Source organism: Leptosomus discolor, chromosome 8 (genome assembly GCF_034619465.1).
Source record: "Leptosomus discolor isolate bLepDis1 chromosome 8, bLepDis1.hap2, whole genome shotgun sequence".
Lineage (NCBI taxonomy): Eukaryota > Metazoa > Chordata > Aves > Leptosomiformes > Leptosomidae > Leptosomus > Leptosomus discolor.
In genome coordinates this window covers 38,690,273-38,708,360 of record NC_141398.1, presented here as the reverse complement: position 1 = coordinate 38,708,360, position 18,088 = coordinate 38,690,273, and the positions used below count along the sequence as shown (strand labels likewise).

General features: G+C 54.5%; 1 protein-coding gene across 2 annotated transcripts; it reads right to left on the bottom strand.

Annotated features, from left to right (window-relative positions):
- Nucleotides 1–4,357: 4,357 nt before the first annotated feature.
- Nucleotides 4,358–16,801, bottom strand: CFAP20 (cilia and flagella associated protein 20). 2 transcript variants are annotated; one of them, XM_086469014.1, is made up of 6 exons: nt 16,694–16,801; nt 10,550–10,629; nt 9,376–9,487; nt 8,821–9,009; nt 7,538–7,648; nt 4,358–4,435 (listed from the first exon to the last, which is right to left on the bottom strand). In XM_086469014.1, the coding sequence occupies exons 1-6, from the start codon at nt 16,775–16,777 to the stop codon at nt 4,358–4,360; spliced, it is 654 nt and encodes a 217-aa protein (XP_086325140.1). In that variant the 5' UTR covers nt 16,778–16,801. The 2 variants fall into 2 exon arrangements, with proteins under 2 accessions (XP_086325140.1, XP_086325141.1); XM_086469015.1 differs by lacking the exon at nt 4,358–4,435 and adding an exon at nt 6,207–6,689.
- Between the last annotated feature and the right edge of the window lie 1,287 nt (nt 16,802–18,088).

Below are 18,088 nucleotides of genomic sequence, written 5' to 3'. Positions count from 1 at the left end.
GCTGGGGATGCTGCATGGTCCCTCCTGGAGCTGGTTGACTGGGTGCTTTGGCTCCCTGTCCCCATGCGGCCTCGGCGTGTTTCCGGGGGGGAAGGGGGTGGCCATATCCTGTCTCACCGCTGCTGTCTCAGTGGAGAAAAGCAGGAGGAGTTGCAACTGCTGCAGAAATCGGGGAAATACTCATGGGAGTGTGAAAGATTAGACCCAGGGAGGGAGGGGAGGTTGGAAATTTGCTTTATTGAGGGAAAAATGTTGCTCAGCCTTTAATGGGAAGGAAAACCAAACCATGGTGGGTGGCATGCGGTGGTGATGGAGGTAGCGGCTGCCCTGCCTTCACTGGTGATGCTCACCAGGGTGGCGAGCCGGGGCTGGGTTTGCTCTGGAGCCATGGGTGCAGCCTCAGGGTGGGTGGCAGAGGCCTGGCATGGTTAGTACACCAGTGGGGGATTGTGTCTGACCCATCCCTGTGGGGATGACCCTATGAGACCGGATTCCAGCCAGCATCCCCTTCCCACCCCTTAGACTTCCTCCAGCCTCCCCTGGGCCCAGCACCCAGCCAGCACCCATGTCCTGCCTCTTTCCTCATAGGGCTGGTGGCTGTGACATGGCTTGGTGCACCCTCCCAGCCTTGGCAGGAGCAGATCCCCCTTCACTGGTAGGGGTGAGGCTTTTGCGTCCCGTCCCCCCCATGTCCTTCCCCCTGCCCAGGACCCAGAGCTGCTGGCTCAGTGCCCAAGACTCGGCTGCAGCCACTTCCTGGCACTAAATTACTGTCACACCACTCTTCAGCCACTAATTACTTTAAAAGGGAAGGACTGATGCTGGCTCTCGCCCTGCTTTCTCAGGGCTGCTGGGGGTGGGGGGGAACCCCATGGCCTTGGGCCATCCCCTCCCGTCCCCTCCTCTCTCCTCCTCTCCCCTGCCCTGGCCTTCATCCCTGCCTGTGCTCAGCAGTGATACCCAGCCATTTGTTGAGTCCCTGGGAACCACGCTTGGCTCAGACCCAGCTCATCGCTGCAGCCAAGCAAGAAGCCAAAATTAGGGACAGAAAAACCTGTGAAGAATCGGGGGGGGGGGGAAGAAAAAAAGAGGTCTCCAAGGCTCTGGGCTGTTGTATTCCGTCAGCCAGGCTGTGTTGGGTCACATTCCTCAGCTTTTAACTCCTTTCAATTCGGTTTTGATTATTTTGGCCAGATTTGTGCTTGCATGGGTCATCTCCGGAGCCATGGGAGGACCCACAGCTCTGCTGGAACGGGAGCCCTACAGCCTGACACCCCAGCCCGCCCCAAACTGGCACCAGGAGCTACCAAAAGGCATGAACCTGGCCAAAAGGCGAGGTGAGAGGAACATGCGGCTGGGATTTGTTGCTCCCTGCCCCCGCAAAGGCAGCTCCAGAGGCAGGCACAGCTGCATTTCCCACGGCAGATGCATTTCCCACGGCAGATGCATTTCCCACACTAGCTGCACTTCCCATGGCAGATGCATTTCCGACAACAGCTTTATTTCCCACGGCAGCTGTGGTTCCCCTCTCTCCCAGGGCTGCTGAGGGCTCGATGAGATGCAGGAGTAGGGACCCAGAAGCCTGGTGCCTGGAGAGACGCCTGGCTCATAAGGCCAGCCAGCTGAGCCAGCCAAGTATGCCCAGGGCCAGCTGCTTTCGGCATCCCCTTCCCCAGGCAGCCCTGCCACAGCAGGGGAGGGGGGGCTCCATGCTGGGACAGAGGCTGGGAGCAATCCCCCAGGGGGAATTAGCTGCACTGGGAGCGGAGGCCCAGGCTGCCCGAGTTCAGTGAGCTGGGACATCACTTCCCACCCCACGCCCCGCTCCAGCTTTTCCCCGGGTGCTGCAGCGGAGCTGGTGCCAGAAGCCTGGGGCCATCTGGAAACACTCATGGACAGCAGCGAGGGACCCCACTGGAGACAAAGCCCAGCATTTCAGCAGGGCTCAGGCTCTTTGCCGGAGGCTCCCGCCCTGCCTTGCATGTCCACAGCGGGGTCAGTTCGCCTCCAGCCACCCACGCATGCAAGACCCCAGGGAGGGCAGGGATGAACTTGCTGCAAGGGCCAGGGCCTTTGGTGGCTTGAGGGAGTGGGACTCCCGCTCAGCCTAGCCCTGGCAGGCACCAGGCAGCCCTGCCAGGATCCACCCCCACCAGGCACCTCCCAGCTTCCCAAAAATAGGCTGGAGAAGCCCGACCTGGAAAAGACCCTAGGAGCGCAGCATCCTCCAGGCCCTGCCGTGCCAGGCGGTGCTGGTGGCTGCAAGATGGGGCTTCATGCACCGCTGGAGTGTGGGTGATGGGGGTGACCAGGGCTGGCAAGGGCTTTATCTGCCTGCTTGGCACCATCACAGGAGAAACCACGCTTCCTCCTGCCTCCTCCTCTTCCTCTGCAAGTCAAGGCATGATCCCTTGTGCACCACTGGGGAAAGGACCTGGAAAGCAGAAAGGAAGCTTGGCTTGGTGCAGAGGAAGAACTGGGGCTGGGATACGCCAAGCAGCAACCAGCCGGCCTCAAGGCTAGAGGAAATGACACTGGGGACAGAGGGAAGAGCCACGGGGCCCTGGGAGGGGTTGAGCCTGCTGCCTGTGCACGCTGCAGTTGGCACTGAGGCTCCAGGGGCTGCCTGGGCAGGGGTTGGTGCCAGCACAACCCTGCTGTGTGTGGGATGCACCCTCCAGCTACATTGAGCTTGGCACACGTGTGCGTTACTCATGGCCATCGCCTCCCCTTGCAGCCACCCTGCAGGCTGTGGTGCTGGACTCTTCATCTCCCAGGGAGGAAAGTGATTTCTGGGGCTGCAGGGGCAACGCACAAGGTGACAGTGGAGCAGATGGTCTGCAGGTCTGCTTCAGCGCAGCTTAGCATCCATCATCTTCTCACCTCTAGCGGCGCTGAGGCTTTCCCCATCACATCCCAAGGTAGCTCTCATGGTGCACAGCTGCTCCCTCATCCAAATAATATCAGGCTTGGGTGGTCCCATTTTGCAGCCTGCTGGGGGAAACTCTCACCCCTCTCCTGCAGGCACCAGCGGGGCAGGAAGATCAGCTCTCCCCGTGTGCAGAAGTAGCCAAAGTCCCTGATACGGTCACTCATTTTTCCTCAGTGGTGGCCAATGGCAAAACTCAAAATAAATATTTCCCTTGCCTCCAGCACCACCCACCACATGCTAGACAGCAGCTGCAGGGGATTAGCGTCGTCCTGGAGGTGCAATCCCTCTACAAAGATGACAACATTTGGCCCAAGACATCCAGGGAGATGCAAAAGGGGAGGCAGAGAGGGCAAGGAGCAAAGAGCTTGGCCCAGATTTATTTTTAATTCTGGCATATCACCTCCAGGATCAGAGCTCTGTGCTTTGTGTCAGGATCCACTTAATAGGAAGGAGACAAAGAGCAAGAGGAAGGCCACAGGCAGGGACAGAAGCTCTTATCAGTGTCCTGCCACTCTGCTGGTCCCGACTCCCACCCAGACTGCTTCTGCCCCAGCGGACAGGCTTTCCAGGAAAACCCCGTCATCCGCTTCCCCTGCCAGCTGCTGCCACCTGCCCAGGCAAAGCCACTGAGATGAGGGATGTCCCAGCCTTGGCTCGCACCACACAGTGACTGCCTGCTGCTCCAGCTCTGTCTGAGAGGACCCGGGGAAGGTCGCTCACCCATCCCTTGCTCTGAGGTGCTGCAGCCCCTGCACTCGCCATCCTTCAGCGGCCAAGATTTCAAACAGAAGCTTTGCCTTTGATGTAGAAAGCAGGCTCCCAGCACTTAGGTCCCGATCAAAGCACCCAAGTGCAGGACCTTGCCCCAGCCAATGGAAGAGGACGGTGAAAAGCTGGCGGAGGCAAGGAAAACTCATCTTCGGGCGGGCCTCGCTCCACCCCAGGGTTGAATCCAGGGCTCCCTGTGAAGAAAGATTCCTTTCACTCCCACTAGATATGAACTGCAATAAGGAAGGAGCAGGCCACCCACAGAAAGGTGAACGAGGAGATATTTAAGACCTTTTCTCTGCAGGCTGCCTGCACTGAACAGGACTCCCCCTCTGCTCACCCCTCGCACTGCTGGGGCTGCCCGGGGAGCATACGGGCAACAGCTGTCCTCGGGGCAGGCTCCCATCTCTGCACCCACAGCCTTCCTGCCTTCCTCCACACTTTCCATGCCAGAGGGTGTTGCATCCCAGCTGGGTCAAAAGCCATAACCAAAGCAGTAAGAAGCTGGGTGCTTCATCACAGCAGTGTCACTGGTGCATGTTTGCTCTAGGAAACGGCTGCTGACAGGATGCCTGTGACCTTTTGGTGTATGTGCCAGCAGCGCCCTCTTCTCCTGCAGGGAGAGCAGCCACTCTTCACTCACCTCCAGTGAGATGGTTAAAGTTCTGATGGGAGAGGAGGATTAGAAGAGGAAGATTTTTGAAGAACACCGTGTAAATCCACCACCGTCTGGCCCTAAAGGAAAGAGCCCGTATCTGATGATGCTCCACTTTGCGCAACATGTAAACAGGAAGATTCAGTATTTTGTTTCATATTAAAAAATACACAGAGTGTCCACATGGATGTAAGGGTTTGTGGCTGGGAGCTTTCCAGCAAATCTGCTAGCACAGCTTCTAGAGGTCAGGCAGGAATTGGCAGCGGGGCCCATCACATCTCTCCACAGAGGCAGCCAGCTCGGAGCCCTGGGGAGCCAAGCCCAGCCCCCAGCCCCTCTCCATGCATTAAGGTCACTCACTCAGAGCAAGCCTGGCTGCTCAAGGACAAGGGGCAACTCCAGCATGGGCCCTAGCGGGGCAGGGAAAGGCAGGAGGAGCAGCTCCCAGTGAGTGCTCAGCTGTCAACGATGGCCAAAACCAGGCACTCAGGAGCAAGGGCTTGTGGCAAAAGATGCATGCTTTACCCTGCTGGGGTCTGATGGATTCCCGCAGCAGCTCCCCCAGCCCTGGCAAGCTTTGCAAACGTGGCAGGAAAGCCTTGCCATGGACTTCATTAAGGCTGATCCTTGGCACACAGTACAGTACGATTCTACTTAACAAATCTCAAGTCCAGCCAAGCCTTGACAGATGTCACAGCAAAATGGATGGTGCCTCTCCACGTGGGCTTCCTTGTCTTGGCTCCTTAGAGCTACCAAGCTATTCAGCTGCTATCAAAATTGGAAAAGTCTTCTCCAGAAAGCTGTCTGCAAGCACAATCCAACATCACGTGGCAGCATGGGGTCAGCACCTTCAGTTCAAAGCCCACCAGATTTAAAGGTGCAAATAAGGTGGATGACAAATTATAGGTGTCCCAAGAACTTGCCACAGTGGTAAAGTGGGGTCTCTATGGAGCAGCGAGGGTGCAGAGACATGCCAAGCCTTTAAACCAGGTGGAGAGTCAGTGGTCAGGATTAAATCCAGAACCTGGGGCAGAAGTCCCCCAACAGGCTCTCCTCCTCCTGGGAGAGACCAGCTTCCTTTTACAGGACAATAATGAAGTCTTCCCAATTCACTGCACAGCCCAACACCAGGGAAGGATCAGTACCCATCTTAGGTACCTGCTCACTGGAGTAGCTGGGGGGGGGGGCTTAGCCCCAGGGAGGACAGGCACTGGCTTCTCCCAGAGCCTCTCTGTTGTGGGCAGAGGTCTGCAGCCTCCCCTCCACAGGCCTTTCCACAACAAAGGCAGACTAGTTCGAGGCAGGGAAGGGCAGCTTCAGCACAGGAAGAGACTTCCGCTCCTGTTATGCTGCTTTGCTAAACCTCCCCTTTGATCCCTGGGGAAAGGGACAATCTGGCAGCTGGAAGACTATTGTGCGACTGTTGCTATAAGTAGGCTTGGTTGAGAGCTGAAGCAAGTTGTTTAACTACACAGGGAATAGAGCTCTGCCCTAACAGGCAGGTAAGAGCAATTTGTCTGCTGGGAAAATGGCTTCAAGTAAGAAAGGAATGAAAAACCCATTTCCATGTACTAAATGTGAATAGCGTAAGGTTTTGTCATAGGTAGAGTACCACAAACCTCAGGGACTGGAGACAGATCCCGTCTCCTCTGTGGAAACCTTACTATTTTTTCCTCTCTCCAGATTGCTGTTGTTCATGTCTGTGCTATCCCTTAAACAGCAAGGCTGCCAATCAAAGTCAAACTCAGAGGCTAACATTTGGGTTCCTAAAGAAATTATTTGGCACTTTCTGAAGCTCTAATACACACAAGTTAAAGGATCCATCAGAGGAGGAAGAAGCCAGAAGCAGACTTACAGAGTCAAATGTTTAATAACTTTCCAAGAGCAAGTATTACATCCGTGTTTAGAGCATATACAAAATAAGAGATGGAAAACCAGGAAAGAAAAAATAAAATCGGTATCTTCAAGAGGGCACACTTAACCCTATAATTCCCACTGAATCCCCTCTTTGGAGGCACAACAGCCACTTTGAGCAACCCCTCTGTGCAACACAAGATCAGGTACCCGGCCACTTGCAGTGTTCAGGCTCAGCACTTTAGGAACAGCTAGGAAAACTCTGATTCTGTACAACTTGTGCACCAACAACATAGTCCCAGACCTGTTACATGGTTAATTGTGTCCTGTCTAGAAGAGGGATACCAGATGAATCGAAGTTACCCTAGGCAAAGTGAACTGATCTAAAACTTGGTCTCAGCAGGGCCTTCTCTTCCATCTGCTTTTGTTTTCCTATTGACCCCGCCATTTCTCATATCTCTTCCCAACGTGGTGTTATTGCTGGACAGAGCAGGGAGAAGAAAGAAGACATTTATTAGACTCGGCAGCACCAAGACAACTGTACTGGGAGGGGTCGAAGCCTTCCCCAGACACCCGTGGGAGGCTGCTACACCTCAGAAGGCAGTGATAAGTTCCCCAGAGGCATCACCTACTGTTAACACTGCCTTCTACCTCCCACTAAGATCAGCACCCAACATCCTCCCTCAGCTCCTTGAAATTTTGCCCAGGAATCTACTCTGCTAAAAGATGCATCTGCACTAGGACAGGCTGGCCCTGGCAAAGAAGGTGCTTCCTCCCAAGCCTCAGGATTGCTGCCAATATGCCAGGGACGACCCTCCCATCACCATAAGAGCAGAGGTTGGCATCTCCTCCTTGTGTATCCCCTTCCCACCTCATAGCACCACCATCTGCACTAGGCAGGGAGGAGAGCAGAGGAGAGTAAATTCGGGCTAGAGGGACACAAACAGCATCACTCTGGGAACACAAGTGTGGAGCGGCAGCTAGCTCTGAAGAGCAAAGCTGCTGTGCTGAGTCATGGGTGAAAGCTCTGGAGAGATGCTGGGAGGCTGCCACCCTGCCCAGAGTCCTTAAACATGAACAGGAAGGACATGGGGAGCAGCTGCACAGCTCACCCTGCTCCTAGATGGGAATGACAACTTTCACATGTTTTGGCAGGAAAGCCATTCAGCAAGGCACCCCCGACAGACTGCTCACCCTGGCAACAGCGAGGGTGCTCCCTGGGTGACGGCCAAAGCTGAAAGAGCTCTGCTGCTAGAGGAAACTCTGGCTTGTGAATGCTAGCCTGGCCCAGCTGCTGCTCCCACCCTCCTTGCCCACAGCCAGCTCACCTTGGCTTTGTTCTGGACAGGCAGATAGAGCTTGAACTCAGCTGGGAGCTCATCCTCTGAGTAGAGCCGGTCAGAGAAGTACACTCGTCGGATGCGACAGTTGGCGTGGATCTGAGAGTCAAAACAAAGAGTCAGTCCATTTTTCACGTGCTCTTTCCACAACCAGCTTCGCTGCCATGCAGCAGCCTGGATTCCTTGGCTCAGCCAGCTGGAGAAGAGACCTCTGCCTCTCCCTGGATCTGACAGGGCATCAGAGAAGAAATGTTGGCCCATGCTCTCTGCCTCTGCTTTGCATTACATGCTCTCTCCAGTGATGCAAGCTGGCTCAAGAGATTTGGCCAAGCTCTGGCATCTCTGCAAACTGAGATCTGCCTTAGTTGCCCAGAGGGCTCTTTGCTGTGAACCCACTTCTGCTTCTCCACTGGTATCAGCATTTCCCAGAACACTCAGCCTCAGCTCGCTGCATTTTTAACACTCCCTCTTCAGGGCCTCCCTGAGGTCAGGAATAAGATTGTCCAGTTTTTGCTGCTTCCACTATCAGCTGGCAACAAAGGAGTCGCTCTAGTTCCCCTCATGGGTATGTGAGAAGGCAGACATTTCCCAGCTGACTGTCTGTTCATCTCAGGGCAACCCCCCAATGCAGCAGTCCCATTGTACTAAGGAACAGGCACGCTCCAAACACAGGCTTTCCTCAAAACAACGCAAGCTGCTGGACATGGCAAACACAAATCCCTAGCATACGGAATACATTTCATATCTTCAGCAGGAACCAATGCTGTGTCAGCTCTGGTCCAAAGGACTCTGTGAAGACAGGGTCACTCCACCTGCACTAGGAAAGAAGCTTGACCAGGGATATGTATGGACCACAAGACCCTGGGTCCTTACCAGCCAGTTCCCACTCAGCCAGCCACTGGCTGGCGTATCTGGACAGTAAGGTAGCACATGGCTGTTCTCAGCAGTCCTCCACCCAGCAGGACATGTGGCACGTCACAGGGAACTTTAGGTGGACTGTGACTCTTACCCGAACCAACAGCCAGCAAGAGAAACAAGATGGAAATAGGCTCCTTCATCCTAGTCTAGTCCAGTGAAGCGAGGCAGCACCAAGACCTCTGCTGCCTCAGTCGAGCCTTTGCTCTCCTCCTGCAGTCCTCTGCAAAGAGCAGGACTGGCAAAGGAACCAGTCAGGGCTAAACACAGATTCCCAATCTACAACAAGGCTGTCCCAGCCAGCAGGAAGATTGCCAGCCATCGGTTTCTGTGCGCAGAACATGCCTGCTTCTCACCTGAACTCTCAGGGTCTCGATGTAATTTGTCCCGTAAGCCCGGCGCGTGAAGTCTGACAAGTTGAACTGGATTTGGTTCCAGCCATCATCCAGCCGCATGGGCATGGTGCAGATGAAGGGCTTCACCCGAGTCGTGCTCTGATAGTTACTTGCCCGGAAACGCCGGCGTACGTTCTTATCATCCAGCACCTGGGGCAAGGAAGGCAGGCCGCTGACCCAAGCGTTGGGGGGGGCCCCCGCTCCCCAAGACAGCAGCTGTTTGAGACATGGACTCTACCCATCTCTGACAGAGGGCTCTCCTACTCGCATCCCTCCATTTCACAGCAGAAGTATTTTTAACACAGGAAACAGACCCATTTTCAGGAATAGCAATGATACGCTTGTGAGCTGACTGATGCTCTCACAGCAGAAGACCTGACACATCACATGGCCAAGAAAGCAAAACTGTTTTGGGGACCACTCGCTGCCTGGGACAAGTTCCAACATAAGACTGCAGGCTCCCTGGCATCTTCCTCACTAATCCCTGGAGGGGTATCCCCACTGCACGCTCCTCACCTGCACTTCGAAAGTGAAGTATTTCTTCAGGTTCTTGATGATCATCACTAGGAAAGGTAGTTTGATGCCCAGGGTCTTCTTTGGGTCAGCAGGGCATGTGATGTACGTGGTACTGAGGGACAGAAAAATGCTTTAGGATCTCGCATAGCACAAAGTGCACAGCCCGAGTCTCACGTCTCTCCCTTGACCTAACGTAGTCTTGAAGGACAGGCAGAAAAAGATAGAGGTGATCATAAGAACTCAGCAACAATCAGGGCTTCCTGTAACAGGAGGGAGAGTTTCAGAGGCAGCTGCAGGGAGAACAAGATAAAAGGCCCACAGAACGCATTTCAAATCCCACTTTTCTCACTCAGGGCTCACTTCCTAGACAGCTTCACCTCCTCAGTTTCAAGGCCATATCAGCACTGTTTCTTCACACAACCTCCTCCTACCCTTGACTGAACAGGTAGAACCCTTCAGAGCACAGCAGAGGCCCCGTGCGCTCTATATGGCTGGTAAAACAGAGGTCATGAGCCCTAGAAGTACACGTCACGCCTGGCAAGTTCTGTATCAACACATCTTGGGAGGAAGAGAAGCGTTGGCTCAGGCTGTCTGCAGGAGAGGAGTCTCCGCTGCCCTTATAAGGAGCGCCCTGCTCTGAATCACTCCTGGAGAAGCCTTGGAGACTGAACCTGCTCATGGAGCTGGCGTCTCTTTCCCCGGTCAATGGAGACGAGGTTGCTAAGTGAAGCACCATAAGCAACTCCCCTCATAAATCTCCCTTTGATCTTCCTGCTGTCAGGGGAGCAGCCATCACGTGGGGAGAGCAGCAGAGCAGGCCTAAGACAATAGAAGATGCAGAAGACAGTGCTGCTTTCTCAGTAATTGGCAGCATGACCGGGGACCAGGTATCAAATACAGCTTTTTCCCCCGCAAGTGATAGAAAAATAATGGGACTTTATTTTCATTTTTTATCCCTTAGCCCCACTAAGGATGACAGAGAGCTCTACAAGCACGTCCAGGGAAGGCACAGTACAGTGCCACAGAGGGTATCAGTGATCTGATGACAGACCACATTCTTCAATTTATTGACAAAGAGGTCGCAGTAGAGTCTGCTGGGCACCGACATCTTTCACTCTGCTCCAGGGCCAAGCCCTCAGGGCACACTAGGACAGAAGAAAATGCCTTCTCCTACCTGACATTAGTTCCTTCAATCTCCAGCACCAGTGACTGAATGTCATTGTCGGTGATTCGCTTGATGTGGCCATTGCGCACCTGGAAGAAAAGCGGGGCAGAGAGCACAGACATTACTTGAGAAGGAAGTGAAAGGCACCCACAGCTCCACTGAGAGGGGGGAAAAAGATCCCAGGAGGACCCATCTACATTCAGTTGTGTCCTATTGTCCTGCACGTTGCTGTTTTCAAGGTTTTGATCAGTGCCCCAGAGTGCCAGGACTCCAAGCAAGAGTTTATGGCCCAGCATGCTGCATGGACACCGAGTGCAAGACTTCAATCTATCCAAGTACGCTACAGTGAACACAAGTGACTCAAGCCTCATGTTAGAGGCCCAAATAAACAAGCATAAAAGTGTCAGAGCAAGATCAAAATAGAGTGGGCTAAGGGGTAAAAACAAGTAGGAGCGATATGGGGGCAAGCAAAGGGAGCCACCAGCCAGCCACTGGTCACCAAGGGGTCTTGGTCTCTACTGGCTGACTGCCTCTGTGGAAAAACTCAGTTAAAATTCTCCATAACTGCAGCATGCGCAAGCACAGAGCCATCATCTGCTCTGCTGAGGGGCACAGGGATTTGGCTACTTGGATGCAGCCAGCTCCCCACAGAGCTCAGGGAGACCAGGGCCGGAACCAGGAGCCAACACAAATTCATTTTTCTCCACAAGCAACATGGATGAATCCCAGGGTCTGAGGATTTTTTTTCTAATGAAGCAGCTCACTTCCCATCAAATTTATCTCCTTTTAAAAGGCACTTTTGCTAATTAAGCCCTGTGCTCTTCCTCAATGCTAGATCAGCAAATTGCAATGCTCCTCCTGGCTCCACGAAGTAATTTCTTTAGCACCTATCACTGTTGCTAATACACAAGATACATTAAGCTTCTAATGGGATGGTTCCAGTCATGAGCTACAAGATGATTTACAGCTTTAGCAATTCATCTTCAAAGTTCCTTTCTTCAGAGGGACCCACCTGGGTGATGTTGCATACATCTACTGCTGGCAGAAAGAGAGAAGCCCTGTGAGCAGCCCACCCCACCGGCCTGTCTCTACACTAAGCAGATTCCAAGAAACCTCAGCCTGGATCATCCAGCTGCTGCTGCTGCTAAGCATGAGAGCGCAGCTCACCCTGCCAGGTTGTTCTTAACTCTGCTTCAAGCCTGCACAGATACTTCCAGTACACATTCAGCTCAGAGAGAGGATCCTTACAGGATAACCCTATTTTTCCTTTGCATCAAATACAACTCCCATGGATTTATAGGTCTATCCAGCAGAAACCAACCGCACGAAGTCTGGGTGAGTTGCTGCATTGGGTTTTTGGTTGTGGTGTTTTTCGTTGGGTTTTTTTGTTGTTGTTGTTGTTTTGGTTTTTTCTTTTTCAATCACCAGCCCAGCAGAAGCCTCATGTTTCTCTGGATTTGAAGCAATTGGCATATGGCAAATTAAATCCTGGAAGCCACATGGACACAAAATGCAGACTTAACACCAGGAAATAACCCTGCCTAAGCAGGTGACAGCAGTGCACAACAAAGCCTGCCTCCATGCCACATAAGACAGCTTTCACCAAGGGTAGCTTATGGCTCCACAGAGGGGAGAAGGTTCAGGTTTAGGCTTCTCTGGAGAGGACAGTAACAGAGAACAGCTAAACATGCTTTAAATCAATTAGTCAGCAGTGTTTCTATCTGCAACCAGGTCCTCTTCCTCAGCCTGTGAAGGCTTTCCTTCCCCAGATTACAGGGACAATGAAAAGAACCAACTCTTCTACCTCAGCACAGCCAGAAACACACAAGGGACCACCTCCTTGATGGAGGACATGTTTTCCTCACAGCCACAGGAGCGCTTCTCTTCCCCCACCAGCTCTGAGGGGTCCTTCCCAATGAGCTCACACAGACCAAGAGGTGACCCCCAGCTCCATCAGGCAGGAGGGACAGTCCTGCTGAGCTCGCAGTGGCTACTCAGCAAGAGCTCCCAGTCTTCAGGGGCTTTCCCCTACTTCATGGAAGCTCAGACAGATAACATATCAGAAAATTTTAGAAATCTAAACAAAACACTCCACAGTTCTACTTGGCCAATATTTTCCAGCCATCTTAAGCCTAAGAAGGTGGATTTTTGAAGTTGCAAAAAAGAGTAACAGCCCTCTTAGGAAACAGAAGTTCTTCAAATGCCTACTATCTGCTGAATCAGGATAACTGGGAAGTTACCTGCTGTCTAAAGACAAACCGCAAAAGCTCTCTTTGCAGATGCAAACCTCAAATCTCACAGGGTTTGGAGGGAGCAGCAGCTTCACAGCCAGTTGTGTCTGGACATACATATTTCTTGAGGCTGCCATTGCTGCTAGCAGCGCTAGTGAAATGACACAAAGACCAGAGGAAAAGCAGCAAGGAGCAATCCTCCCCGGGCCCAGCCGCCCACCCACCGCTGGACGGGATGCCACGGTCCAAGGCCGACCTCTGGAGGCTCCCTCCCGCATCATTGCTGGCCATCGTGTTGTTAGGCGATGGGCTTGTGCCAGCAACAGCAAGCTGAAACCCGGCCCAGACAACTGTAGGCATGGGTATGCCCTCGCCTTGGGACAGGCTGACGGTCCTCAAAGCCAGCAGTGTGTCCAGAACAGGGACAAGGCCCTTGTGCCACCTCCCCCGGAGCAAAAGAAGAGGCAAAAGCAGGAGCTACCTGTCTCTGCTGCAGCACCTGGTGCACACAGGTTTGGGGAAGCGGAGGGAGCAGCTCAGACTGCTCGGACTGCTGTTATTTGAGATGCAGAGATCTGGGGCAACCTGGACAAGGATGCTGTGCCAGAGAACCACCGAGTCAGAGAAGGGCTGCGAGAGAGGACCTCACCACAGCGTTTGCAGGGACTTGATCCTGGCCACACTCATCGGGGAAATTGCTACCTGCATCCTTGCGGCTGATACCTGTTTTAATGTTGTGGTGCTCTAACGCTAGCTGACCTTGTGTCCTCCCCACAGCATTTGAGATTGCTAATGATATTCTGCGTTGACACGCCAGCAGAAGGAATGTGGAGAAATTAGCAAGAGGATTGATAGGTTTGACAAGTTTCATCAAACCACTCCCATTTGCTCTGCATAAAAGCATCAGCAAGTCCCCTGGAGACTGGTCAGCGCGTCTCCACACATCAGCAAGGGGGACCATGGTGCCAGCACACTGCAGGAATAAACCGAGGACTCTGAGCAACAAAGTGCTGGAAGGCAAACAGGTCTCCAAACCAGCCACACACAGTGCTGGAGGGCAGAAGACAGCACAGCCTACAAGTTACTGGCTCTCTGCGAACAAGGCTGAAGGAGGAACCTCTGCCTGCAGGGACAGTTGGACAGTCACTGCGCTCCTTCCAAGGCCTGGATGCTTCAGTCCTGCCAGAGTTCCTTGGGACAGGGTGCTGGTGGCCAGAGCAGATTTGGTTTCGCAGGGTTTGATGCCAAGGCCTGCCCAGAGCTTACCCACAGCCCCTGAGGGAGAAGGGAGAGAGAAGCAGGACAGCATCCTACTACTTCGAGGGAGGTTACAAATGTTCACAACAAGGAAAGGCTTCTGGTGCCCCATTTCTACACCTGTATCAAACAAAGAAGCCTCTACTTCACACTGTCTCCATCAGCACAAGCAGTGCACATCCTACTAGGGCCAAACAAGAAACGGTTTTCCCCATGTCACAAAGGCTTGAGATTCCCCAAGATCTAAAAAGAATAAAAATAAATCAATGTCTGCAGGTACTTTTTGCAAAGATAAGAGTGTCTGCATCAGGACAGCTATCCAGTAACCAGGGCATTCACCCAGGACACGGGAGAACATCAAATCCCTTGTTTCCAGTTCTCACCAAAACTACCAGTGCATTTCATGCACACCTGAAGAGAGCAGACATCACTTACTGCAAAGTTTCATTTGCTTTCCCACCCTTCCAGAAACCCCAACCCTAACCCTCTCCTGCGGCAATGCCAGTCCTGGGATGTCTGGATTTGGACAGGTCAGTATTTTCCAATAAATAAATAAACCCACTGGAAAAAATCCCTCACCATTTCTGGACATTTACACACTTCATGAACGCACTGCCCAAGCTGGACGCCAGCCTGCCCCTCTGCTGCTGGCCTGGCAGGTTCTTGCGTGAAACCAGAGAGGCTTTATCGTCAACTTAGCACCCAGCTCCCTGCTTGCAGCAGGCCGTCAGCACCCAAACCATCACTTCCCCATGCTGTAAGCTCACACCATCTTCACACTGCCCAACACGCAAGTCAGTAGCATGAGTAAGATTTTCTGAAGGGGCTGAGAGGGGAGAGGACACCCATACACAGTGGAGTAAAGACCTGAGGGACTCCTCTTCCTCAGCTCCAAGGCAGTAAGATGCCCTAAGTGCCGCCCTTCGCCATCTGCTGCTGAGAACACACCGAGGGTGTGGGATCAGGAATGCCAACGCTATTATAAACCCATCACCCAAACTCCTTTTAAATGGAAAAGCGAGGTGAAAGAGCAAGCCACACCAATATCCACAGGCAGAAAACCCACTCTGGTTTCACGCCACACCTTTGTGAGCAGGGCAATCCTCACAGCAAGCTCGTCCAAGCTGGCCACACTTCCTCAGCACAGACGGGCCTCAGAGTGAGGAACAGCATCTGCACACACCTCTGCTGCTCACAAGGACGCAGAGCTGCTGCCATCGGGTAGTGCCAGAGGAGCTCAGCCACATGCAAGCCCTACAGCAGGCAACAGAAACAGCCTGCACGCCCAGCTGCTGTTCTTGTGAACAGCAGTGCTAATTTTTTGTCAGTCTTTTCTGGCCAATTCAGCAACTATTGCACCCCAAGGGACTGCTGCTTAGGTCCACCCTGCAAGCAGAGTTCCTGCTGGCCACCCCACAAGCTGCACAATCGCAACACTATTAACCTACACAGGGCAATTCATGCTGGAAGGTACCTCAGGAGGTCTCCAGTCCAACCTCCACCTCCAAGCAGGGTCAGCCCAGATTGTTCATGGCTTATCCAGTCTGGAGGCATGCTACATCTCTTTGTCTAAAAGTCTTTAATGCGTCCTGTCCTCATACCATCCAAATAAGCTGCCGATCCTTTTTTCAAGTCAGGACTATCTGTGCAAAAGCCCTAATGCAGGCACATGCACACAGCCAGACTATGTGAGGCAACACAGTTCTTCACAGAGCTGCAGGGGTACCTCATTGGTGGGAAACGGGATGGATCTGTGCTGCCTGTCCCCCATCCCACAACTTGTAAATGCTCATGCGAGCCCACTGAGGTCAAACAACCACCGCTGTCTGCTGAACTGCCTCAAAGGCTTTAATTCCTGCTGAAATCACAAGCAATTCAGGTTAGGTTCAAGGTTCAATGCTGAACACACATCACAACCTCAGGAAGGTGAGCCTGCTCCCAGCGAGCGTAACAAGTGTTTTGCAGAATCGCTTTCACGTAGCAACACAACCATGGGTGGTTTGTGAAGGGGATGAAGCAGCAGGTCTCAACACCTCCAGACTTCCTGACAAGGGCTCCCTGATGTGAGATACCCGAGAGAAGGCAGGGGACCCTCAACAGAACCGCTCTCGGAACAGACAGGAAGGAAAAAACAAAAGATGAAACATTCATGACTTCTCAGGCACCCTAAAAGCCGCCACACAGCCTACCTTAAACACCTTTGACAAGCCTGTTAAAAAAAAATGGGTCACATAGGAGAGAAGACCCCCGTCTCAGTTACACCCAGCCACTGTGGGGAAGCCGCCGTGCATGGCGAAGGCTCCGCTTCTTTTCTGTTGCCTGCTTCCAGCGTCTGATATTTTTTTGTAGCCTCTTACAGTGCTGCAGCCCCTCGCACCGCGCTGGCCCGCCCTCCTGGCAAGCCTCTTCTGCTCAGCAAAGGCAGAAAAGAAGGTACTTCTGTAACACCATGTGCTCCTCCAAAAAAACCCGGGGGGGGCGGAGGGGCGGGGGGTGTGCGTCCCGGTAACCTAGCACGGATTGCTCGGACACCGGCAACCTGCCAAGAGCAGTCCCACGGGTGCCCAGGCCCCACCAGCTGCTCGCCGGTAGGCCGCGGCCCCTCGTCTCGCCACGCCGGGAGGCTGAGGGCAGCGGCCCCGCCGCCCCCCCGGCCCTGCCTCACCTTCTTGTCCCAGATCTGGAGCGGCTTGCTGCCAATGCTGTACAGCACCGAAAGGAACCCGCTCTGGAACGTATTCTTGAACATGCCGGGGCCGCGGCGGGCCGGGCCGGGCCTGGCCGGGCGCTCCTCTCCCGCTGCCGGGACCGGGACCGGGACCGGGACCGGCACCGGGACCGGGACCGTCCTGCGCGCAACGATTCCTCCGCACCGCGGTCTCGCGCTTCCGGGTCGCGGCACCGCCGATCGCCAGGGAACTACTTTCCGCCCCTCCCGGCTGCTGTCGGATCTACTTCCGGCCGCCGCTGAGGGACGGGGTGTTGTGGGAGCGCGCGCTACCGCGGCAACCGGGATGGGCGGGGCCGGGCCGGGCCTGCGGGGCGGGGCCTCCGGGGCCCGGGCAGGGCCCCTCCCGGTCGCCGCGGTGCCACCCCGCAGGGAGGCGGTGGGAGGCCCCGGGCAGGGTACGGCCCTGCCGAGGGCTGGGGCGTGCCCCGTTGCTCGCCCCGCCCTGCCCGCCCCGACTCTGTCTCCCGGGCCCGGCTGGTTGCCACAGCATCGGCCGCAGCGCCGGGCCTCGGGCTTTCACGCCTGCCGGTGGGCCGGGTGCCCAGGAGGCGGCCGCTGCCAGGCTCGGCCCGGCGCCCCCCAGCCCCGCGGGGCCCAGGCGGGGCCCGGCGTGGCCGCAACGCTGGGCGCCGTCCTGAAATCCTGAGCACGGTGGCGGCCCGGCTCGGGCAGGGCCCTGCGCTCCAGTGCCCGGCGCCGGGGCCGCTGCCCGGCCTGGAGGTCTCGCCGGGCTGGAGTCGTGCGAGCACCAACCCCGTCCCCTTCCCTCGTTTGCTCAGCAAAGCATGTTAGTGGGGCCAAGGCCGTTCAAGGCCACACACCTGCTGCCAGCCCCCTGTACCTACTGGCACCGTGGCTGGTACCGCATCTACCGAGTTTTGCTCACAGAGTTTGGGCTCTTCTTCCCACGGGTCTCCATTTCTCTGTGCTGGTTGTACAAGACCAGAGCATCCAGACAGTGTTTGCTCTGCTTTGCTGCTTCCTTTAGCTCAAATCTTCCTCCCAAGTTCCCAAGCTTCTCTTGCCCCAGCAGGTAACATCCATCTATCCATCCATCCATCTGTCCATCCGTCCATCCCAGTCCTGGTGCTGGAGAGCAGCCTGTGCATGTTATACATGCCCGTTGGAAATCCTGCGTGACTCAATGCCAGCGGCTCCATCAAAACACGAATGAAGAATGCTCGCAGCTTAGCCCTGCCTCTGAACACCTGCAGTTTGGGGTAGCACTACCACAAAGTGTGAGTACTGGAAAGCAGCTCCTGTCACTCCCATGCTGTTTCCTGACTTTGGTCTTCCAAGACATGGCCAGACCCTTTCCTGCAACTCTGT